Source organism: Gymnogyps californianus, chromosome 3 (genome assembly GCF_018139145.2).
Source record: "Gymnogyps californianus isolate 813 chromosome 3, ASM1813914v2, whole genome shotgun sequence".
NCBI classification, from domain to species: domain Eukaryota; kingdom Metazoa; phylum Chordata; class Aves; order Accipitriformes; family Cathartidae; genus Gymnogyps; species Gymnogyps californianus.
In genome coordinates, this window is record NC_059473.1 from 59,582,968 (window position 1) to 59,609,097 (window position 26,130).

General features: G+C 40.6%; 1 protein-coding gene across 1 annotated transcript; it reads right to left on the reverse strand.

Moving 5' to 3' along the window:
• Positions 1–1,047: 1,047 nt before the first annotated feature.
• TMEM242 (transmembrane protein 242) lies at positions 1,048–26,130 on the reverse strand. Its single transcript, XM_050893617.1, has 4 exons — positions 25,992–26,130; positions 23,589–23,689; positions 18,203–18,340; positions 1,048–2,487 (listed from the first exon to the last, which is right to left on the reverse strand). The coding sequence occupies exons 1-4, from the start codon at positions 26,128–26,130 to the stop codon at positions 2,389–2,391; spliced, it is 477 nt and encodes a 158-aa protein (XP_050749574.1). The 3' UTR covers positions 1,048–2,388.

A 26,130-nucleotide genomic window follows, 5' to 3' on the forward strand; every position in this document is an offset into this window, starting at 1 on the left:
ACTCTTTGCCAAATATTTTCATAAAGAGAAAAAATGAACCATCACAAAACCAGCAGAACATTCACCAAGTGAAAAGAGGTGCACAGTGCAATAAAGAAAATCCAAGATCTCCCATGTTTTTCCCGTGGATTGAGACTTGATTTACACTATGCTTGCACTCTTCTACACAAACCTTTATCTAGAAAAAAAAACATTTCCAGCCAAAAGCACAGAATAAAGCTTGGAATAAGACGATCTATGAATTCCTCTCTCTTTGGAAGATGTTTATGTTCAGCCTTATACCTCAACATGCATTTACTTGATCACTCTTTACTTGCCCTGCAAGTGTGACTCTGTTGTAAAGATTTCTGCCTGTGCATTTCACTATGTTAGGATTTTTTTAAGAGCAGCATCTGGTATGTCCATATAACTGGGTACCTCCAGATTTAATTCATCCTATCTGTCATAGGGGAATTTTTTTTATAGTACAGTTACACTGATCCAATGGCTAACCATTAGCAGAAGGGACAGCTCTCTTGTGCCAGGACTAGCACTTGTCTAACCCTCAGAGCTCTAAAGCGCTAGAAAAACACTCATTTTTCTTCTGAGTTTCTCCTGAGCTGTGTTCTCATGCAGTCACCGTGCTGATGGGAGGTAAGCAAGGGTAGAGCGGCTCTTTTCAGAGGCAGCCAGCAGGTAGGTCAGGTCAGCTGCTTTGTACAATTCCAGGAGAAGCCATTCATTTTAGTACAGTGCAAGTCATGCTCTGACCAGTCCTGTCTTTCTCCGTTGACTGTGCAGGGAACTTCGGATGACTGATTTAGGTGAGTTATTTAATCCAGATAAAGACAGATGACCCAAATCCCACCTTAGAAACTAAGAGCAACCGTAAGGATATTGTGCGATTTGCATTGATTTAGTTCAGTTTAATACTTGACCGGTTTTAACGACATGGCTACTTGTTAAACTTGGTAACTCAGCACTAATATGCATAAGCGTAGGCAATACAGGTATCACCACGCACACAAACAAACAGAAATATGAAAATAGTACCATTTTTCATGTGCATATGATGGCAGTATTCACCACAATTTATTTAATATTGGATTACAAGCATCAAGCTATGGAAAAGATGTCAACTATTACACTTCAGTTGCTTTAAAGATATTATTTTAGTGCTGTCATATTTCATAGGAAAACCATACTTCTCTATTATTCATCTGACATTTAAAGCTTTTTTTTATGTTCTTTCCCAGGAATATAAAGACTTAATCACAAAAGACAGGTTCTAAGAGGACTTTATTAAATCTGACAACTGACTAATTGGACTGTGTGCAATTAATAAAAAAAACTGATAATTGAGCGTTCAACAAAGGATTGTTCACTGATAGCGTTTTTTTTATTTCTGCATTTTTACAGATCTACAGCTCTGCAAATATAATGTTTGAGTAAGACATTATTCCTCCTAGTTTACGCCCACACTTCATGAGATTACTGCAGTGTGGAAAATGTCACATTGCTTCTCCTGGTAGAAGAGCCACAGGAACCACTGAAATACAAAAAACCTAGCCCTGCCCATACACTTTCTTAGCTGAAAATATTTTTGTAGGACAGACTGGGTGTCTCATTATTTTATACCTTTTTCACTTACAACTTAAATTGCTATACAAATATAGTAGAGACTTTTATGCAAACTATCAGATTCACTATTGTGGGATCCAACCAAAAAAGCTAATACTGAGAAAACAGTGCACTTTGTGGAGATCTCTTCCGATGCTCTACTGAGATGCTCAGCAGGTCACTACTTGCATATGGGATGTTTTAAACTTTCCCTTCAGACATACAAAAATAGTTTCGTTTAGATACTTTCTCTGTTGCAAATTTAAACATCTCCTTTATTTTTAGAAAAGTGCACTGTATGCTTTACCTTCAGGCTCAGTAACAGATCTTTTATAATTGACTTGATGGTTATATTCCTAATGGGACATGTAAATGTCACTGAAAGTACTGTTGTTTCCTAGAGAAATTTCCCCAAATTCCTCTTAAGATGCAGGATGGGATAAGAGTTTATTGCGGCTTTGTCCTTATATTTACTACTGAAGATTGGTTTCTTCTTTAAGTCTTCGTAAGAGAGAGTCTTTTTTCAAGTTGGATCCAACTTACCTTGGAGGGTTCATTTCCTCACAAATCAACTATACCAAGCATGCTGAAAAGTATAATATAAATTTTTTTGCTTTGTTTTGGTTTTAATTCCCTTGCTGCTAGATGTTAACTGGCATCCCCAGGTTCAGTGAACTGTCAGTAACTTGCTCAGTCTGAGTTTTCTTCTCTAGTTTTCAGATGGGACGCTTCTGCTACTTCCGCTCCTGTTCTTGCTGAAAGAGACATCTCCAAATGGCTCTGAGTCTTTCACTTGGATTTAAGTAAGTCTTCCCATTCAACACTGGACCCACTATTTTTAGGAATTGCTGGAAACATTGACTGCATTTTAGTTTGGAATTCTTTCATCTATAAAAGAGATTAAAAAATAAAATCAGTTAACTGTTAGTAAGGAGCAAATGAAGTAGCACCTTGGGCGTATTCCACAAAATAAGCTGTGTGAGGTAAAGAAGAGGTAAAAAGACTTTAGAAATAACAGAATATTAAGACTTTCCCTCTGATTATGTTGGTTCAATTAACAAAGTGGAAAAAAGTATGAAGTATGACCCACAACAATCCCCCCTTCTAAAGCACCGCACTGGGGTGCCTAATTTGGACCACTTGCCTGAATGATTCACTACTGTTATATGAACTACTGTACACACACACACACATTTAAAATGTTTTTCTTTGGAGGAAAATTACCTCCATAGAATGTGCCCATATTTTGATTGCAGTGCCTTTTTCTACACTTGTAATGGATTAAAGGCCCAATAGGTCTGTTCAAGGATTTTAAAACAAGGATTAAAGAAAAAATACTGGTCAGCTCTGACAATTTAGGTTTATCCCACCATACGGATACAGGTGACAAAACAAAGTCTTGTTCAAATTTATACATTAGTATAAATACACTATATATAGGACCAAGCTTTTCTTTCACTGTTGTTAAATTAAAATGCTGTGAAAGAGGAATTTTACTAGTTTTATATTCTGTATATCAATACATTAATACCAATTGCCAAATCTATATTTATGATAACCATTTTATCACCAATGTCTGATTCAATAGTCCTGGCAGGCCAGAACTGAAATTTAATTTCTTTAAAAATCACTTCTATTTGAAGATAATATTTAGATTTAGCAGGTTTCTTTCTTCCAAGATTTTTACATACATTTTTACATGTAATATATTTTTAAAGGATAGGCATGGAAAAATCAAATCAGTGAAAATCCTGTTACACAAACAGCAGAATGTACAGGGGAAGTTTTGGACTGCTATTTTTAGGAAGCTCTACAGAATCTATGACATTCATGCAGAGAAGCCAGGATGTGGTATTGAAGCACTGGATGCAATGATCACTTGAAGACCAAATGCTGTCTCAGGCAGTATGTCCCATGGAGAGGTTCCAGGAAATCTAGATATTCTGAACAGCCACACAGGCATCTTCTCTAATATGCCTATATTTTGTGTGTTATGGGTCATCAGGTTTTTTACAAATACCTTTGGGCCATTTTCTGTTCAAGTCCTTCTGCATATGAATAATTCTGACAAAGAACTGGTACTTCTTTAGAGAAACGTTGCTGGAATGCAATTATTGAAGTTACAGCCAATACAAAGAATGAAAAAATCTACAAAGAAATTAACAATTCTTTACTGAAACAATAACTAACTATGATGGATGAAAGCACTTTAGAACTCAAGTTTTTGTGTAAAAATGCCTAGGTACTGCTAATCAAGTAAAAATACATGTTATATAAAGTAGCAGGAAAATTCGGAGCCAAATTATCCTTTTTGTTTTATCCTGATTGTGTTCTTATGTGAAAACTAATTCACTGTCTGCTTTATATTTTATTCTGATCAGATAGCTGTTTTAATTAATTATTCGTTCTTGTTTTTTAAAAATCTTGGCAATCACCCACAATTGTTCCTAAACTAATATTTTTGCTTCTTGTTTAAAACTGAAAAGCTCTCATAGACAGCTAATATTTCCAAGAATAATAAACACCAGTATCAGAGCTGACGTAGAGGAACAGCCCAAATTACATTAAACAATTGCTGACAATTAAATACAAGTATTTACAGTAGGAAATGCTTTAGGAGCTTTGGCTTAGCTGTTTTTTCCAGTCCTCTGTAATTAAGTTACCCCAGTTCTCTGATGTGTGGGAAGTATTCAATTTACTTAACATTTTTTACTTCCTGAAGAGTGAACCAACTCTTCTACTCTTTCATCTCACTCTAAGTATTATCTGGGTGGTCACATCCTAACCTGATGTAAACTGCCATAGCCCAGTTGGTATAACTGGAAATAAAACATTTTATACCAGCTAATAATCTGGTGCAATGTGGATTTTTTGGCTGTTTCTAAACTCAGACTTTTAAATTTCTTTTAGTGTCAGATTTAAATGACGCACTACAGGTCCACTGAAGACACGCAAAACCAAAGGAAAACTAAAAGCAATTATTTAAAGCCTCCAAATAGAGGATGATGGGTGGGGGAGCCATTCAGAAAACTACAGTGCTTCCTCACTTTAACAGCTACCTTATCATTACTAATGTGCCAAACCCTAACCCTCGAATGCAAAAAGCAATCTTGTCTGGGAAATAAAACACTACAGCTCTGTTCTGAAAGAAAAAAGATATTTATTTAGAAAGCACTAAAACACTGCTAGCAGCTGCAGATTTAAGAATATTCAGATTTTTCTCCCCTCAGAACACTAATTTATGTTCTGCAAGTAAAAGTAACTCATTTCCTGGAAAAGCAATTTTTCCTTAACATGTGGACCAAACCTGAAATATTCAACATCTTTTTTTTTTGCCTTTAAGACTCTCTGAGAAATCTCCTCAGCCTTGTCTTCTCAGATTTTGATGCTTATTTGAAAAACCACTTTGCAAGTGATACCAGACTCAATGTCTCATTTACCACTTCCTCTCTTGCCAGCATCTATGCCCTTTTCCACAAGCCCCCTCTGCACAAAAATAGTTTTTCATTGCAATTCACAACTTTGACCATGTTTTATATTTTTCCACAAACTTTCTTCCTTTGTGATTCCTGGACAGTGAGCTATTTTAATAAACCATAATGCCAAGTTGATCACCACTGTGCATTGTCTTCTCAATGTTATGCTTTAGGTTGTTAGCTATTTAAGAAGGACATTATCTGCAGTGACTGGCAGGGGCCTCATTAACACATAATGTCTTCACAGTATGTCTAAACGGGGCCAATTTCTTCACGATACAAATGTCACAGCTACTAACTCTTACCACAAGTTTTCATTTCTATACAACTTAAAAGATACCGCACTCTATTATTTCTCTCCACAACGGTTTTTGAGTTCTCACTAAGAATACATTCAGCAACGTAATTAGTACTAGTCACTGACTTCTATTTTCCCCATCTCCCTCTCCTCCCAGTAAGAAAGTGCAGTAGAGTATTTCATTAGGGCTTTGATCTGGACTTCTAAGGTATCTCCCCTTTCTCTTCTGTTCACTAATAACATCAGCTTCTGAGTTTCTTCCTCCGTTTCCACATTTGTGCTTGTTGCTGTCCTGAATGTACTTCCAAATCCTAGCCACTGTCCTCCCTGCACTCAGAGCTCCTCTAAAGCTCACTTGCCACACTGCCTAAAACCATGGAGAAGACTTTGAAAAATAACTGTTCTCTCATGTAATGGAACCAGTGTATACACACATAAATAACCATGGAAACCGCATGCCAAAGTTCCTATCCCTTCTCTCCCAGTGACAATGTCTGCCTGCTTATGAACTGTTCTAGTATCAAATTTTAGGCTGTGACTTCTTTCAGTCAGAGACTATCAGCTCAATATCCTGGGCCTTGACTGGCCAAACTCTATGTAATATATTTATATATTTAGGACTAAATTTGGCCTCCAAAGTATCTCACACTGGCCTCGGGGTTGTTATTGCTTGCATTTGGCTGACAGTATCATACCAGGCCCATTGCAACTTCAGAGGATCCTTGTAGTGAAGGTAAAATTTGTTCACTAAACATGTAAATTAGCTGTCCTTCAACGAACTGGGCTTACCAGTACCCAGTCACCTCCTGCAGTGTGGTGAGTTTCTTGTGAACATGATGAATCTAGCTTTATGTTCTATTAATACTGCACACTTGAGGTGCAAGAATTGGGACCTTGTCTTTACCTGCTTTACCTCTCAGAGACAAGCACACTTGTCTTGATGAGGGAAATGCTGCAATTAGGAATCTGTGTCTTGCCTTGCCTTTTCTTTTTAGTAGGCATGCCACTCGGGAGGTCTCTTCTCCCCTCTCCCTTCCTGGAAATCTTCTCCTGTATTTCCTCCAGATTCCACAAAACACATGCCAGTGGTCTCAAATCAAAAGGCATTAATTTAATTATGAAAGCTAATGTGCTATGTACTAAGTCCTGGAATGTTTTCAAGTAATTCACTGAAATGGCTGCCTCTTTGTTATTGTCAGCCACACTGACACCGGGGTACTCAGTTCAACTGTGATAATGTCTTCAATTAATAGTGCAGTAAACCGAGCACTAAGAGCTGAATGTATTTTACCTTTTTCTGCTGCCTTCAGTATCACAGGCCACTCTCTCAGCTGCTGCTTCTGAACTTAGCGGTACATGAACGACTTGTAACGTATTTCTTGGTTTAACATTCCAGCATGCTCCATTCCTGGAGGCAACTCTCTGAAGTGGATTTCACTCAACTGAATGTTATTTTTTTTATCACAGATATTGCAAAGCTTGACGCTGTTTTTTCTCGCCAAATAAATTACAGTAACTGCTCCACCTCTGACTGTCAGGCTTCTTTCTGAAAGGGTATCATCTACCTTACTGCATTAAATAATCTGTAATAGCTACAGATCACTGTTATTTTCTTATCTTAACCTAATGATCCTGCCTCAGGTGGCAAAAATATGGGGACCTAAAAGCATCTTCCATTTAATAATCTCTTTTTAATGTACATCGTTGACAGAATGTCACGCAAAAATTGGGATAGCACTATTACTGAGAGCACTTATATGGCCGTTCATACTAAAATGAATGGAAGAGGGGCTAAAAGAGTCTATTTGAATCGTAGAATGAAAGTTTTACAAAGAATTGTTCTCTTTAATGTCTGACATTCATAATAGGCCAACCCAGATTCTAGGAATTATTAGTTTCCTATTTTAGTACTCGTACCAGTAAGAACTGCTTACATTAGCTTCCAAGGGAAATGAGGTTAGATGCCCTGAACTGGAATATTGACTGGCAGCAGAATACAGTATGTACATGCCCTGTGTCCTCCTCAGCCACCTTCCATTTCACAAGGCATGAAGATGAGACGGGCTGCCCTGGATTTAAAAGCATCAGAGAGGATTGTTCTTGCCACCTTTTCCCAAATATTAAAATGACTGCTGTCGCCCTTGTTAGCAAACGATTACCAAGGTTCGCATACAGAAATAACAAGTTTTTTGTAGAAAACAGCAAGAGCTGAGCCCTTACAGTACTCGAAGAGCAGAGCAGACAGCCTGCTGGCTGAAGGTGATTCTCCGATTCTCAGTGTAAAATGGGGCATTTGCTGCGGGTCACCCTGTGCCGGTTTGCACGCTGACCTCTAAAATAAGCATGGAAAATACAGCCCTCATTCATATTCTTAGATCTTACACTTCATTGGCAAAGGCATTATGAATGTTCGGATTATTCAGAACTACAGGTCTATGAAAATAGCCCTCAGAGGGTTAATCCTGGCAGCATACATCCTAATATTTAACTATCTTACCCTGTACTGTCATAGTACACTGTTCACAACCTGTTTGCTGATTCGTGTTTCAGGCTTGCATAGAGAAAAGCAGCAGTAGAATTTTGTTAAACCATCTAGAGAAGTCAAGAGCTCATATTAACCCCCTAGCCCATGGAGACTTACACACATGCTTAACCTTATGCAGTATTGAATATTCTCTTTGAAATCAGAGGGCGATTTACAATACCTAAAATTAAACACACACATAGACTTTTTTCCCCAGAAATGTATCCCTATAAATCCTGTGCAATTGGGTAAAACATGTCCTGTGCTTTTTAAAAGAAAAATAACATGAAAATAACCTAAGTGAACTTTACAGGGAGACAGGGAGAGGATCGGCACTGTTTAGAACGAAGCTGTCACAGTTCCCAAACCATTATACATATGTAGTAGCTTCCCACGGCTACTACATATTCTGTCTCAAATTACTGGTGAACTACTGAGAGCTGTCAAGTCACAAGGGTCGGGCTGTCTCTTTTCCAATGATTGGGTCACATGAAAAGATAAAACACATGAAATACTTTCCCCATGTTACTTTTCCAAGTGTGCAGCAGCCATGTTACTCATTCATGAATGAATGCATTTCACAAATGGGAAGATAGCTGGACTACATCACAAACGTGTTTTACTAGCCCCACTTTGTCTGGTTTAATTTCTGTGCGAATGTCACTTAGCTCCCAAAACTGGGATTGTTGACTGGTAGCCTGAAAGTATCTTTCTATACATCTATCATAAAAGGAAGAAGATGTCATTCCAGTAGAAAAGCCTAAAGAAAACAAAACTGTTCTGGTTTAAGGCTAGATCATTTTGAATACAAAAAAAAAAGGAAGTGATTAGCTAATTATGATCAATAGGAAAGACAGCTATTAATCTATATACACCAAGACAGTAATTTTGTAACCCACAATCTGAAAAAAAAAAAAAGTAACTTCCTTAGGTTCAGAAACACAGGAGTATCCTTTAAAATTTTATACATTTCCATGTTGATCTTTCTGAAATAAAATGCCAAGGACTTAAGTTTTTATAGTATATGGTATCTCAAAGTACATGAAGTCAGTGTCTCATTCTCAAGCCTGTTCTCATTGATTTCAGTGATGCTGCATCAGGCTTCAAAATAAAAGTAATGGCACAAAGTTTGGATTATATCATCTTGTTGCAAAAGGCTTTCATGCCATGCAGAAAACCGGAGTGTAATACTTTCGAAATCACTGAGGAACACGACATTTATTTCTGCAGAATCTTACTTTCAAATCTAGGTGCCTGGAAAGGACATCCGCATGATTAGTTGTCCTGGTTTTGGCTGGGATAGAGTTAATTTTCTTCTTAGTAGCTGGTACAGTGCTGTGTTTTGGATTTAGTGTGAGAATAATGATGATAACACACTGATGTTTTAGTTGTTGCTAAGTAGCGCTTATCTTAAGCCAAAGATTTTTCAGTTTCCCATGCTCTGCCAGCAAGCAGGTGTGCAAGAAGCTGGGAGGGAGCAGAGCCGGGGCAGCTGACCTGAACTAGCCAAAGGGGTATTCCATACCATGGAACGTCATGCCCAGTATATAAACAGGGGGCAGTTGGCCAGGAGGGGCAGATCACTGCTCGGGCATCGGTCAGCGGGTGGTAAGCAATTGCATTGTGCATCACTTGTCTTTTCTTGGGTTTTATTTCTCTCTTTTTTTTGGTTATATTCCTTTTCATTACAATTATTATTATTATTATTTATTGTTATTAGTTAGTATTATATTTTATTTGACTTTGGTTATTAAACTGTTCTTATCTCAACCCACGAGTTTTACTTTTTTTTCCCCAATCCTCCTCCCCATCCCACTGGGAGGGGGGAGCAGCTGCGTGGTGCTTAGTTGCTGGCTGGGGTGAAACCACGACATTAGTCTATTATGGTGTATTAGTCACTGCTCCTTAGTCACCCTGGGCAATTTGAAAAATTAATATTGAAGTAATTTAAAATTTAAAATAGTTAAATATCTAAATTTATAAAGCAAGTTGCTTAATGGACCCCAAACCTCAGGATGAGTGTCCCAACTCTATAAGCTCTTCTGTGCTGTAATTTGGATTTCTGAACTAAATTAAAAACATGAATTGTCTGCAAGCGGGCAGTTCCTGAAAAGGGCAACCTGAGTAATTTTTTTCCTCTGTACGTCCAGGAATTCATGATATGTATCATCCACAAGTGAGATTCATGGCTGGGAAGAGAGCCAGCACAAAACCAAAACTCTTCAATGACGCGTAAGCCTCGACACCATGACCGGGGCTGAATTCCATGCAGGAAACCTGTCAGAGCCAGTGTGACACCCAGAGTCAGGCAGCGACGGCTGGGCACCTCCAGGCAAGCAGAGCAGCTGGGGTCTTGGACCACAGAAGGGTAAGACAAGCATGGCCATACCACCACACTTAACAAAGCACAGGAAGATCTCATGGGACCAAGATGTAGCACGAATAATTTGCACCTATCAGATAAGCTTTGATTCGGATTTTAGTTGTACATGTATAGCTCACAGTTACCTGCAGCCAAGAAGTAGACCAATCCACTTGTCCACCTACAGCGACGTGGAACTGCTCCATAGAGGCAATTTCAGACCAAAGGCTGAACGTTGTTTTATTCTTTCTAGCTTCTTAACAGGTTGGCGGTAGCCAACAGCTATGAGTCTCTCCCAAGACACAGCAGAGTAATTCCTCAAGACAGCTACAGTTACAGTCCTCCCATATTTTTGAAATACTTACTTACAGCTGTCGCTATTCATAAAGCAGATGTAGCAGCTTTCCAGTAGGAAAAGGATGTTCTTATTCCTTGAATAAGCATTCTGCCTTACCAAGTTTACAGTAAAGTTCATAGGTTACTTTTTTTTTTTCCCTTCTTGGATAAAATACTAGCAGTACATATGTGTGGAGGCAAGTCTTTTCCACACCAAACTAATTAGGCAATATAAGCAGTACAGAAAAACCCTGTGTAAACAGGAGGAGGAAGTGCTAACTCGTACTAGTACTCCATCTTCTTTCTAAGAGTTTGAATTTAAATAAGTATTGAGGAAATAAAAGAATGTTAAAAAAACTGGGCAGATTTGATTTATATTGAAATATATGATCATGAAATAGCAAGGAAAAGATATGTTTTTATTATGCAATCAAACATAAGCATGACAAGGAATAGAAACTTCATGAATAATATTTAGCTGACGATTAAATACAACTATAATTAAAAACTAATAACAACAACAAAAAAATCTAGGAATGACTCCAGGATGACACTAGAATGATTCTAGGAGATATACTGCTTTTATAGCAACATTTGTTCATTTATGAAATAGCATAAAATTTCAGCCACTGCAATATGCCTATATTTGGTTGAGATCTATAGATCTTAGTACTATTTACAGATGCCAAAACCAATAATTTTTGAAGACTATGTCTCTATGTTCTCATTTTATTTTTTAAATTAATCCATCCTTAAAGCCAATACTCCTTTGTATTTATACCGTACCTGTGACTATAGTCTCACAAAATTATATCAAATATCTCTCAAAATAAGCAGGGGCATGTTATTATTTTTATGCTTAAAATGTTGATTTAGAAGTTAGATTTCCTCTAGAGAAAAGCAGCCCGCCTAGGAAATGTCCTTACCAACAAAACCATGGCAAGCATATATTCTCTGTATTGCTTTTAATTGTTTTAGACGTCTCTCTACAGCTGTGCAATCGTTTTAGACTGTTAATATTTTAAAGGTTAAGATCAATGAAAAACAGGATATTTCATTAGGAGTCACTATAAAAATGATAAACTAATATTTTATAACTATATTAGTCACAAATTGCTAGGCAATTCTTCTCACTATTTTTCCAGCTTTCCATGGAACAGATGTGGAAGCAACAATCAGAATCTCACAAACCTACATATGAATCATCCTGGCCCTTGTCCTATGGGAGAAAGAATGCTGTTATTTCTGAGGAAATAAAACCTAATTTATTGAGGGCATGAAGAGCAAAAGCGCTTTTAAAGCATAATTTATCTTGTTTGTTAATTGTTGTATGCTTCAGTCTATAAGGGCTGAGGGTATTGTTCTGCTTTTAAAAGAAGGCTCATAATTGCTGACAGTTTAAAAAAAAAAAGAAAAAAAAGAACATCAGGCATTCACAGGTATGTTTTAATACCTGTCAAGTATTCTATAGCTGCAAGTTTAATTAAAAACAAAAACCTGCTTATTTAAAACAAGGGTTTACAACTCAACTGTAACTTTTAAAAAAATTGTGAAACTAACATTTTTCCAAGCAACAAAAAGGTGCGGTAGATCATAACACTTGTAGAATAGGTAAATAAAATAAGAAAGGTTTAATTTTTTGGAAACTTCCATGAAAATACTTGTTCAGGCCAACTGTAACAACGGGGGTTTTAAGACAATTTTGAATTTTTTACTTTTAAAATTTTTTACTGAGTGAAACACCATTTATTCTTCAATTGAAAATTTAAAACTTCATTGAGCATTTCATATGGAGAATGCTGAAATAAGAGGTTTCAACTACTATTCAACTTTAAAAAAAATTAAATGGTAAAACGGGCAAACCCATTCTTTTCTACAAAATTTATTTCAATACCTCTGTGTTTTGCATCAGAAAACAGTCAGCCCACAGCTGCACCAGGAGTGGGCAGCTACAGGGTTCTGAGGTTGCAAGCTCAAAACCCTGTAAGATAATGCCATTACATGGAAGTTGTTAAATAGCAAACATACTTGTTAAAAAAGGTGGTGCCATTTTGTTTCAAGCCAGATGTCAATTATTAAGCTTGTGTTTAACATTGCACATGCCATTCTATTTTGTAAAGTGCCTCAGAGAGGAAGGCTGTGGGCGTGTCTGGACGAGCCCTGGGTTCAGATCAGGAGTGCTCTTTGGAAGCAAATCTCCCAGTTGTCCCTGCTTACTGGGCATGAGTTTGTGTACTGCTGAACAGTCTCAAAATGCATGAACTGGGTTTCTTTAGGGTGACACAAAACTGAAGAAGCATTCTAGGAGCGCACATAACACACTCCAACTGCAAACAGACATTCAAGCCATGGGGCAAGCCCAGAGTCAGTCCAAATTTTAAAAAGCCCCTGGAATGGTTGTAGATGTCAGGTCCTCAGCCCCCAATTGCTTCACTGCCCCAATGCTGCTGGTTGATGATACTTGCTAATATAGACGGAGTTTCTATGCCTGGAGATAATCAAAGGTAGACTGACTTTAAATATTTTCCTAAGAGATTGCAGAAAGCAAGTTAAAGAAGTCTGACTATTACTGACAGTTGGTTATTTTCTGCAAGAGGTACAATATAAAACTAGATAACCACCATCTCCTAGGTTCTGAAAATGAAGATTTCTCTTTTACATTATTGAAAAATAGAACTTAAACCATTATCAAACTAAGTCCTCACTGATCCATCACTTCTCCGTTTAGCAATAAGAGTTGACTGGACTTTAGTAAGGTTTATTACTTAACAGCCTGTCCTCAGATTACAACAGTGGTAACTGCAGTCAGGGGATATTAACAACCCAACCTGAGACAGCGTGAAATCTTTTATATCCCTTACCAAGATATAAAGATCAGTTACTTACTATCACCCCTGGGTTTTCACACTGGCATAAAAAGCAGCAGACTGTAAAGCTGCAGGGAACCACCTTTAGCAATAAAGCCATTTAAGAGCTGGAAGCAGGCATTGTCACAGCACTGTTTTAAGAACCAATAAACCACAAAGATTAAATAAAAATGTAGTATCACCAAAGCTGGTGCATCACCTCAGTGTCTGGAACAGATCTTAGCAAAGACTTGCTTCTACGGCAAACAGAGGCTGTCTCAGAAGGTGTAAGGATGAGGCATCCTGAACTGTGGCTTCAGTTTCCTTCCACCACACAAACTGCTGAGCAATCGCGACGCTGCTTCAGAATGACGGACACAGATTAATTACAGCAATTATAACTCATCAAGGAAATATCGTGCCAGTTTGCTCTTGTCATTTCATCTCTGACTTTGTAAGTGATGACAATATAATTTAAACAGTCACAAAGCGTAGAGTAATACATATTTTTATCAATCACTCGCTGTCCCGTCGATAATTTATGCTCATAGAAAACACAACCCCGAACATTAAAAATCATAGCATTTTGGCAACGATACCAAGTGAAACCACTCTTCTGGGCTCTAACTAACGGCAGCACCATTTGCCACTACTGCACTGCTTCTTTAAAAATCCGGGTCGTTATAAGACGATTAAAACCGCTCATTCCGTCCGTGTGAAAAATAGAACGGGCTTTGTCGGGCGGATGCTGCGCCTGTGCTGCCGTTCCCGCCGGCGCCAGCGGGCGTCGCTGCGGTGCAGCAGAGTCACCCCCGCTCCCCGGGGCCCCCGGCGCTGCCCCCCTGCAAACCCGCCCCGGGGCACCACCTCCTTTGCCCCGGGGGAAATAACTGATCGGCGCTTGGCAGCCGACGATAATAATACAGATTGGTTTTTTTTCCCCTCCCCTAAAGAAACAGAAATCGTAGCAGCACCTTGCTGTTTTAGTTCTACCCTTTCGGGTGTGCGGGAGATGCTCGCCACCTCTTCCTGCGGACGCAAGTACGATCACAACGGATTTACGGCAGGTACGCTGACATAAGGATTAGGACAACCCAGGCACACCAAGTGAATAGTCCATCGTTTCAAAGCAGTACATGGCTAACGTGAGCAGAGTTCAAAGCACAAAGACCACTGAGCACATCTTTCGCTGCACTTCTCCAAGTTCACCGACGAACTTTGCTCTCCTCCTCCTATAAAGCCAGCCCAAGCTCTGGTGTGCACAAACTTCAGCCATCTCCACGGGCTGGCCAGTCAGGAGTGGAACTGCTCAATAGCTTTCCTGGCCAAACCAGCTACACTTCAAGATCTCCTAGCTCTCTTACTCCTTTTGGTGTGATTCCTGCCAACCCATCACATCTGATTTTCCACTGTGGCTTCTTGCATTTTACTCCCGGAGATGACATGAGGCATTAAACAACACTTAGCAACTCAGTCTTAATTGACCTGATCAGAACTCCCCTCCAAACTCTGCAAGTGAAGGTCAGTCCTTTATTCACTGACAAAATCCCACCAAGATAGTCACAGGGACAGAGTTGGCAATGGATTTGAGAACGCACCAGTTAATGTACTCCTATGTGTGACAGAAGCAGCTTTCTTGTTTGCTAAATGAAACATCTGCAGTGCTTACAATCACAATTTTTTTATCCTTAACAATTTAATATCGAGAGAAACAATTTAATATCACAAGACTATATTAGCTGTCAGTAATGTTATCAACATGACCAGTAGCTCTTAAACAAATGAAGCTGCCGCCCAGCAAGGCCAGATCACTAATTAGCAGGTTCCAAAGGCAGCTGGTTACTGTTAATGGCAGTAAGGTGAAGAGGCTGGGCAGAACTTCCTCTTCTCTTTATGCAGCTGCCAAAGCTTTAGTTATTAAGTTCACACAGATTCCTGGCATCAAAATGAGTCAAGTCTCCCCTCACGTCATGTATAGTATAGCACTTTCAAAGGCTAAAGTCTGCCTTAAGTTCAAGGCTTTCAAATCTTGATACCTGATGCTAGGCTTGAAATTGTAACTTGAACTTCTACACGTATTGGGAACCTGCATGTACTACAGAGCAACTGAACTCGCAGCACTCAACCCCACTGAAGACTCAAGACACTTTTATTCAGGTAAATCTGTAAGAGCCTCTTTTTTAAATGTTTAACTGTAATTGAAATGTTCATTTGAAAATGTTAAGCTTAGTGTAAAATCTACGGTGTCTTCCGTGGTCTGAACAGTTTATGTGGAAAGAAACTTTATTTGTCTCAGTGATAACTTCATTAAATAGTTTCCCACAAATAAAACTTCATTTATTTTTGTGGCTATCTAATAATTATTAGATGCAACATATGCATCCAGTATGTGTTCTTAAAAATCAGTATTTTAACTGATTGTTTATCTATTATCTCGGCTTACATGATAGCAATTAAGAATTTTCAAAAGCATCACAATTTTCCCCTGAAATAGGAAAATAAATAAAATAAACAAGCCCTTCTTAAAATGAGCATATGCTTAAGAGTCCAGAACTAATTATGTACCAGCCAGCTTATAACCCTTATTTAATCTCAGCTGTTCAGGAAGATGATACTTAAGCACAAAATTACTGTCTTTCAAAAGTCAATGTTTGCTCCTGAGTGTTAATGTTAAAGCAGTATGCAAAAAGTGTCAACAACAATCAAAAATCAAAGATGACTTATTCTAGAAATATACTTTTAATGCTAATGAACCTCTTCTCTTTGGTCAGAATATTTCATTTTTAACCTACTTCTGCTTTTGTACCTCCAGCAGTTTTAAACATATATATATTTGATTTTAACAGATATATAGTAAAACAGGAAAAAGAAACGTGTAACAGGAAACTTACAAATTGCTTATTTTTGATTCTACAATAATGAGTAGCACTGTTGTACGTGTTTCCTTTCTGCAGTGGGAATTTAAAAGTCTCTAGTGAATGCAATAAATATGTCAGTGGAGAGCAGAGAGCTGTTCAAAATCACGTGCAGACACAGTCTCTTGACAGAAATCTGCTTCCTTCAGTGCCTGCAGTTCTCACCGTGCACTACAGTGAAACGTAAGCACTCCACAGCAGAAACCAATACCAACAGGCATTTGCAAGAGCCTCTTAAAATACAGTTTCCCCCACCTCCTTTCAACAGTAACACAACACAGAATATAATAAGGTGCAGCTTTCTGACTAGGAATGCTCAACGAGTCTCTAAAATGCCCTGCAGCGTGCTGTATGCTTCTGACACAAGAGCCACTGCTGTCAGGTAACCAGAAGCCCCCATCAGACTCTGACATGTCCTGGGGCTTGGCCATCTCAAGCTTATGTGGATGTTCCCTGTCAGGCAGTCTCAAGGAAAGCAGCCTCGCAGGGAAACCAGGCATGTGTGGGTCTAGGCCAGTACTTCTCAAGGAAGTGAAAATTAAGCCTACTGAGAAACAGTTAACGCAAATTGCAGACTAGGGTCAGATTCTGCTGTCCTTTGGCAGGACCAGAAGTACTCTGACGGAACAAAAATAAGAATTGGCAGCATAGTGTGAAATGAATCCTCTTGGCTGATGATGTAACTGACAGTAAACTGAGTGGACTGTTGTAGCTCAGCATGCAGGGAGTATAAACTGGTACTCCCACTCTTCCTCCATCTTCTCTGCCATTCCACTACAGCCTCACAAGGAGGACTTGAGTTTAAACAAAATGTGTTGTAGCTGCCTCCTATGTCCTGCTATGCTTTTTTGGTGTTCTGCCTTCCTTTACTGGCTCCTATTGAGAATCAACATTGGAAACTAAGAAATAAGAGACTGTGTAGTGCTGCATGTTGGGACCCAAATCATGACCTACAGGATACATCAGCAGAGTAGACAAGAAGTGAGAACTTGAATAAAGATATTAATGAGAACAGTACTGGGATGAAGTACTATCTTCTTCCTTTTAGTTTCCTTCATGCTTTGCTGAATATATAAATAGTCTGCCATGGAAGGTAAAGGAAGTCTATTCATTCCTAGTCCTAAAGAGGATGCAGACAGTTCTGCCAAACTTATAGCTGCAGGGGACTCTTAAGTTATGGCTTGTTACCAGGGGCAAACAAAAATGCATACATGAACTTTAATGTTCACGCTCAACACTGTGAAATACTGGAACATAAGCAATTTACTAAAGATAGCCTTAGCCTCTTGGGACATACAGATGCTTCCCGAGTTTCTTTGCCTTGACGTGGCATGTCATGGACCACCACTCTATTGCACATGAAACTTAATCTTCCGCCCCCTTGCCCCTTCCAGAAACGCACTAGAAAGCAAGCTGGTTTCCTCTCAGTTTTTCTTATGTCCCCAGTGTCCTGATGCAAAAAATGGAACTTGGACAAATAAATGGATTGCTCTAAAGATAGGATTCAGGGTAGCCTTCAATTCAATAAGCAAAGGATATAGAATGTTTGCAGCTACTATTTTAGTCTCTAAATTATAACATTGGCTCTTTTGTGAAGAATCTGAAACATCTGTGCAAAAAAACATAAGCAGGATAAAACTGTTCCTCCCCCCAAATTGTCTCCTCCTACAAAATCCTGTTTTTTGCAAATGTGAGAACGCCTTCCCTGTGTGCACACACTCTCGTTAGTCACTCTACATGTGAATGAAGCTCTAAGTCCTAGGCTGAAGCAGTATAGAGATGCCACGCCAAGATGCATTACTCAAGGAAAAATACGGTATTTGAGGGGATCATACTTGCTACTCACACTGTGCACACCCAGAGCCTTCCAGATGGCAAAACTGAGCAATCCAACTCCGCACCACGCATAGAGTGAGCCCCATCCTAGGGCTCGTAAGGCCAGTGACGAACCACTCTCTGGTAATGCAGCTGTGGCGGTAATCCCCTAGAACCAAAAATAAAGTGATAGAGACAAAGTGAACGATAATTGGAAAAAAATATGAACTAAAAAATTAACTTAGTGATCTAGAATTTTTCCTGACTTGCCAGCTGTGCTAGTGTGGCCACAGAAACTGTTATGGCTGCCAGCAGACCCAAAGAGCCAAGCAAGGGGGTGGATGAGCTGCCTTCCCACCAGGAGCAGCTTTCATGGTCGCCACTACCACCTGGGGATGATTTTTATTACCCAGAAATGCAGAAGTCAACTGTTTCTTGGGCACAAGAATCTGACACTCAGTTATCCCACCAGTCAAAATACAAAACTGAATCAAAAATCAGTCACAAGCCCTTATGCCAGTGACAGAACATAATTGTTGTACGTCACTGATTTTGGTACTTTTTCTTGGGGGGTATGGGTGGGGGGCAACCGTTGGCCTACAGGTCTTTATCTGCACTCCTGAAACAGCAGATTAGGAAACTGGAGGAACCTGAGTAGCTTTCAGCTGGATGCAGAGAGGGTATAACAGTAACTGAGAGACTATTTTTGAGGAGCTGCAACTCTGAAGGAGCTCCGGAAACTATTTAGGAAAATTTTGTAAAGAGCAAACAACAACGCTGAACCCATCCCCCTGCAGAGTTCACCAAGTGGCAACATAGAAAATGCTCTGCAGTCTCCATACTTCTCATTTTTGTCAGAAACAAGAGTACCTTGTTTTAACCACTTGTTAAGATACTGCTGCATAAAAGTCTGCCATGAGACATGTCCTGAAAACACAAAACACTGTCACTTGGAAAAGCCACCTCAGGCCAAGAAGAACAGAGCCTCAGCCCTGATGGGGTCCCAACCACAATGAAACCTTCTCTGTCACAGCACATAAATGCACATTGCAGCTACCCAGGGCATAAGCCACACGCTGGCTGACATCAATCAATTTGCACCACACGTTCACCGTTAGCCAGCCATTCCCAACTCACAACGCCCACCTTACTGTACATATTTGGTATAGGACAGCTTCAATCTGTGTAGCCCGCAACAGCAGTAGGACAGACATAATCCTCTTTCTCATAGTGGTAAATGTCAGCAAGAGGGTTTGGTTTTTTCCCCAAAGGATCACTGTTCAATTCTTCACATGAAAACATAGATTTCAGACAGTAACTGTTAACGACTGGCATCTATGGTCCTTACACAACTGAACAGTCCTACTTACTTACTGGGTATCTCAGGGAAAAAAAACAATTATTGCTCAGAGGTAAACAGAAATGAGAGTGCAAGCATACAAATATATTCAATAAAGGATTATTTCATCTATAGTCTAAAATACTGAAAAGTGAAATTAACTTGCAGAAGGATCCAAAAAATTTTCCTCTGAAGCATGACAAAGAGCTGCACTTTTCTATTCATCACAAAAAGTGGGGGAAAAAATCTTTTGTATTCTTGCTTTAAAAATAATTTAAAAAATTATTTTCTTTAAAAATGGTTCTATTTCTTCTTTGATATAATTAAACATATGTAGTGTCTATCACTATGGTATTTGGTCAGTGAAATAGCACCAGTAGTTTTCTTCCTCTTGGCTTTGTATTTATTGAAACGTTAAAATGATCCTCAGACAGTCCTCAGCATTAACACTTTTCCTTAGGGTTTAGCTGTAGGCACAGTTACCCAAGGACAAATACACACTTGCAAAGGGCACAAGCAAAATGTATCTTGATCCTTATTTATTCTGATTTGGACATCCCAAAGTGGAAGCTGTTAACAAAACAATGCTCTGTAAGCATACACATCCATGCACACAGACACAAACAACAGAGATCTCCAGTCCCACTATTATACCAGGTCCTATTATTTCCTTACCACAGCTAATAAACTTTCATAACTCTTTCAGCAGAGACTGCTTTGAGTAGATTTTAAATGCTGATAATTATTTCTGACATTTTCCCTGCTTCCATAGTCTAACCATATGCAACAACATGCAGAAAAATTTCTCCCATTTGGAAGATGGGAAATGAATGGACAAAAATATCCTCTACATAGAATCTTTAAATAGGAGTCATTATCTGTGAAAATTGCGGGCCAAAAAACCCCCACCCGAATGCTATTTAAATGCTTGATTGCCCCAGAAAAAAAGTGGTAAATGGAAACAATTGATCTGGTTTTACTGACTGCAGTCAAAACTGTTCATTCACAGGCTGATTCCTCGGGGTATTAAGTACACAGATAAGGATTTCTGTAAACAACACAGTTTGTTATATGATTATCAGTTATGCTGTTCAGAGCATCAAGAAAGCTGATTAATGAAACGCTAAAAAATTTAAAAAGACAACAGTAGCATGGGAGAAAAAGATGTCACCAACAAAAGGACATTTTTAAGAGAACTGAATTTTATTCACGAGCCCATTATTCTATGCACAGATTGTTTTCTCTTCATTACTGCTCCTGTATGTTTTTTAAAAAAGCAACTCTTTAATTTAAAAAATATGCTATTAAACAATACTTGAGTCTTTCTAAAAACCAGGCCAGGAAAATATAGGGCAGAATTAGCTGACTTGGTTACCAAAATATATGCTTCATTATTTCTTTTTTTTCCTGGAGGATATAAGCAGGAGGTGGGAGAAGGAGAAATGACAGTATTTTTTTCAGACACAGGCCTCAATCCTGTAACTATCCCCTTGTGGATAACAGTGTGTCTGAAAGGAAGCAGTGCCTAAAATAAATGGTGTGTTCAACTGTTGTGGTTGATTGTATTCAGCGTGTTCACTGTTTTGTATGACGTAAGCCATTGTAAAATTAAACACCTGGATAAATGCTGGTAAAACTGGACACTTACCACAAGGATGCTGCTGCATCTGTGCATTTAATTTTAACACCCCCCCCCCCAATTATTTCTTAACTGAAGGTCTCTGCAGTGATTCATCACTAAACAGGATTATGTCATCTCAGTTTCAAGTCAATTTCAGTCCTACAAATGCTTACATTTACTTCACTTCACTACCATGGAGGAGGTAAGTAGGTGCGATTTCAGCTTTATCTCTTGCCGGTAATGCTGATGCTACTCTACAAGAGTAGGGTCTCATACTGTTGCTTCCTGGAAGTCTGAATGCAGTCATGAAGCCGTCATGCTGTAATGCTACAGCTTCCCCTCCAAATTGCTATTTTTTTCCCTCCCATAAAACTACTTAAATCTGTCCCAGGCTGCATTATGTTTGCTCCCTGTTTCTACGTGACTTGCAGGCCGCCATTTCACTGACACAAAACCTGGCACAAGCCAGCAAAGATGCTGAAAGAATAGGTCTCGCATTTCTTCTCAACATTGAGCATCAATTCTTATTCTCTCGGGCCTTCCCCCAGGCTTGTGCCAGCACAGTCACTGCAGTCATGCAGAAGACTGATTTGGACTAAAACTAATGCAGGAAATAAAAAAAAAGTAGAATTAACCAGTTATCATCTCACCAACCCAATAGCACAAGTGTTGGTGCCTTTCCAGGGGCCGGAATGAGTTGCCAGAAGCTAAGGGCTGGTAGGATTACTTCTTTCAACAGCAATGCTGGCTGATGTTTGCTTTAAGTACCTGTCAAACTATGGCCTTTAGGCATTGAACATCTAAGAAGGATGCAATCATCAGTAGTTATTCATAGTTACACTTTTGTTATTATACATGATGTGTTATTAAAAAGGATTTGCAGTAACTAACTATAAGTTTAATTAAGAACGCTACTGCAAAACTGTTTACCTTGTTGGTACCTCAGAGAGCCTCTATAGACAGTTAAGTCATTCTCAAAGTCTAGCCTTTCCTTTTGAAATTGCTCACCTACAAGCACCTTGACAAAAAAGCATCTTTCTACACTTTGGAGTAATTAAGTTGAGGGGCCCAGGAATCACAGATTTTTGCTAGCAAACTGTTGTAGTTCATTTGCACAGATAGTAGCACATACAGGTTTTCAGCAAAAATCGAAATGGTATGTATCACTTGATGCCATTTCCAGCATATATATTCTCAGATGTCAATGTAACGTCACTCTTGATAAATTTCACGCTGATAACAGGACAGCTCAGACAGCCAAGAATACGTGCGAGCTGGAAAAAATGCAATGCTCAGGAAAAACGAAGTTTAAAAAAAAAATGAAGTTAAAAAAAAGAGAGAAAACTTCCTTGTTGTAATATATTTCTATAGCTTGTGAAATAACTTCTCATGGAGTTTTCTGTTGTTTCTATTTCAAAAAAGAAACCCGTGTTTATTGTTGCTGAAAAGGCAATGGATGAATTATGCCACAGCAGCCTACAGAGGAAAATAGGATGGCAAAGGAAGGATCTCACACTCTTTGACCACAAAAGGAGATTGTGAGTGATCAGATACAAAGGCTCTGATAGAAAGTGCAATGGAAGAATTTTTTTCTCTTGATATGCATTGTTATTGAATTAACATTTTAAAAATAAACACAACTCATCAGTTCTCAGCTCCCTAAAAACATATGTAATATATGTTGCATTATAAGGCCTCGGTGCAGACGAGTGATCGATTTTAAGGGCCTATTTTTGACATTATCAGCAGTAACAAAGCACTGGTGAGGAAAAAAGCATTCTTCAATGAAATATGCTGTACTTCAGATTAATATACCAACATGGTATAATTGCTAGCTTTGCTTTGCAATTTTTTTCTTCAGAATGCTCAGGTGGATCCTGTTAGTAATTGCACGAGATCAGATTATTTTTGGCCATCAGATCTCACAGTACCAAGCCGCTACTCACTCTCATCAGTCCCCTTACACGGTGGGAAGGGAGTGGAGAGCTTAAATTTTGACTAAATGATTCCATTTACATACTCCACAGCTTCCAGGCTTTCTACCTCCTCATTCCCATCCTTACTGCAGTTACCTCACTTCCCAATTCACTGTAGCACTGTGGGACTGCATGGTGAACTGGATCACTGAGGTGATACAGGCTCATGACCAAAGTGTGTTCACGTCACAGAATCAAAACAGACCACCAATTATATTCCATTATATAGCAGCAGTATTGATTCCAGCAAACAGTGTAAGCTTTATGTATTTCAACTAATCTCAAGTACTAAAGTATTTTGCAGTGCCAACTCTGAATTGATTTTTAAATTAATCCCACCCCTATTGACTTCAACTAAGTCTAGTGCTCTTACCATCAACTTTGTACAGCCAAACTCCACATAAATCAACATTTCTACAAAGCAATTGATGCACTTATTTCCTGCGTATCACAATTAGAAAATAGTTTAAAAGGAACAAACCTTACTGAACCAGTCTGGGTTCTTCTTTTTTGTCATGGCAAGTGTGGTGCCAAAACCTGCTATCATTCCTGCTGTAGCAACAGTACCTAGAAAAATTCCACCTGTGAAGAAAAGTTTAAGAAATAAAAATTAAGATTTTGTTTCTTAAGGGGAAGAAAAAAACCCAAACCACAAACCCAAACCTGTTTTGAAAATAAAACCTGAAAAATTAAGATCTGTCAGCACATGCTGAAGGGAAAGACACAGTTGTCTACAGTATTTACATTAACTCAATATGGCAAGAAACCAAGAAAGAATATTTTGAAATAGAGCATTTTGAAAATAAATGGAAAGTGTATATATTTTCAAGCCGTACACACACACAAAAATATCATTCAAATCCCAGGATGCCTTTTCACAGTACTTCAAAACTTCTCTCTCACTCCAGACCCAGGCTACTAAAATCGTCTTGTTCTATGGCTATGCCTCACCTTTCCTCAAAAGGAAGATGTAATTATTTTTGTTGCATCACTTGTTATTTCAAATGGCCACCTGAAAATCCACCAGTACCTCTGAAGACCATACCATAAGCAACACTTGTTCTTCAACTTTCTTCGTTTTACGTTCTAATGCTCTATTTAAAAAAAGAAAATTACACTAGCAGGAAGCTTTCCCAAGACAGAAAGCATTCCTCGCTTTTCAGTTCTTTCAGAGTGTTTCCAAAGACACTTGGGGTCCCTTGATCCCTTCTAGTTCTTGCATCAAAGGCACATGTAGCCACACCTGCCCATTTTTAAGAAAAAGGCTTGTTACAAAGACTGAGTGCACTGTACAAAACCATCTGATTCATATTAAAAAAATTTCAGGGGGTTACAAGTTCTTCCTTCGCAACTATTGATACCCAGCCTATTTTCCCTTTCCTAGTACTACTTATGTAATTAAAAAAAACTGTCCTGAATAGGAAGTAAGAAGCAAAACATGTTTATGTTAGGTCTCACTTTTTAAAAATTAATTGTCCTGTTACTGTGATGGAGAAGTTTGCTGTACTCATGTCAATGAAAACCATGAAGTACCTCTTCTGCCTGGGAGCAGGAAGACCTCACACGCTGTCCGAACTCTGCATGCCCACTGCATTTTACCTTTCAAGGTCTACTAACCAACGCTTCCCTGATTTCAGAAATAATAATCGGTCTTAAATTAAATTCTCCTCAAAGAGGAGCTCGATGCACAGCCTTCTTGGGAACGACAGGAAAGCATTGCAAGGGGTAGGCAAAGCATGTGGCAACAGGGAACGGTGCCCCTACATGAGCACGCTCGCAGAGACATCCCTCCCTTGTCTCTGCAGGGGGGTACATCCACCTGACCGTGGTTCGCCTTCCTTCCCCCAGGACTTCCCGGCCGGCCGGCCGGCGCGGCGCTGGGACGGGGCAGCCTCGGCGGCTGAGCGGGAGGAGCTCCGGCCTCCGCTCCGCCAGGGGGCGCGGGGAGCCCGCGCAGTCACGGGGAGCGGCCGGGGCTGACTGTCACCGTGGCTGCGACCGGCGGCCGCACAGGCGAGGTCAGCCAGCCGCAGGGGCGCCCGCTGCCTGCCTTCTGCCGCCCGCAGGGGCGTGTGACTGCGGAGGCTTTGGCTTTGCTACGAGGCCAGGCTCTCCCCTCGCCTCAGCTCCCCCGGCTGGGATCCAGCCCGGGAGACCTGCTGGTTTTGTTACGGAAACTTCGCTTTGCGGCATCCGCGGCGCCATCTGCAACCCGTACGAGCCGCCTCTTTCCCAACGGCTCCTACCCCCTCAGGGCGTCCCGGCAGGGCCGGGCGCGGACCCCGGCCCGCCGCCGCTCGCAGCCCCGCAGGGCTGAACTCCTTCAAGCCCCCGCCGCCATCTCGCTACGCTACCCCGCTGCGGTCCTCTCCCCTCGGCCCGGGCGCCCTTCGCGCCCCGCGGCGCTGCGGGGCGAGAGAGGGAGGCGGCTCCCCTCAGTGGCGACCGCCCCCGCCCCGGAGCGGGCCCAGCCGCTTCGGGCGCCCCGGATGCCGCCCAGCAGCGCCGGGGCGGCCCGCGCCGAGCCTTGTAGCCCCGTGTCCTGTCCCCGTGCCGGAGGCGGGTGGCTGAGGGGCGACAGGCGCCGCCACCGCTGAAGGGGAGGGAAAAGGCGGGCGGCGTTGGAGGGGCTTCCTCGCTGCATCCAGAGGCCTTGGCCAAGGCCATCCCCAAACGCCTCGGCTCCTCCCCGGGGACGGAAGAGTGGGGCAAGACCTCGGGCTACGGCAAGGGGGGCACGGAAACGCCTTCCTCCCGGGCACCGGCCGCCGCCTCCACCGCCCCTGCGGCACGGCCGGCGGCGGCCACAAAGCTCCCGCACCCGCTGCTGCTCGCCCCTGACCCGGGCAGGCAAAGGAGGGGAGGAGAGGAGGGCTTTCTGCACCTTTGATTAAGAAGAGCTTCTCCTGGGACGCCGCAGCGCTCCCGGCCCCCCGGGGCAGGGGCAGCCCGCGCCCAGGGTCCAACGGAGCCGCCGCCGCCGCCGCCCCCTCCTGGGCGTCCCCGCCGGCAGCAGCCCCCAT

What these genes read in the sequence shown, in the direction of transcription:
- TMEM242 (XM_050893617.1), bottom strand. Translation starts at nt 26,130, where the DNA reads ATGGGGGCTGCTGCCGGCGGGGACGCCCAGGAGGGGGCGGCGGCGGCG. An exon ending in GAAGCTCTTCTTAATCAAAG is followed by an intron (nt 23,690 to 25,991) that starts GTGCAGAAAGCC and finishes TTTTCTTCACAG; the next exon opens with GTGGAATTTTTCTAGGTACT. An exon ending in ACCCAGACTGGTTCAGTAAG is followed by an intron (nt 18,341 to 23,588) that starts GTTTGTTCCTTT and finishes TTTTGGTTCTAG; the next exon opens with GGGATTACCGCCACAGCTGC.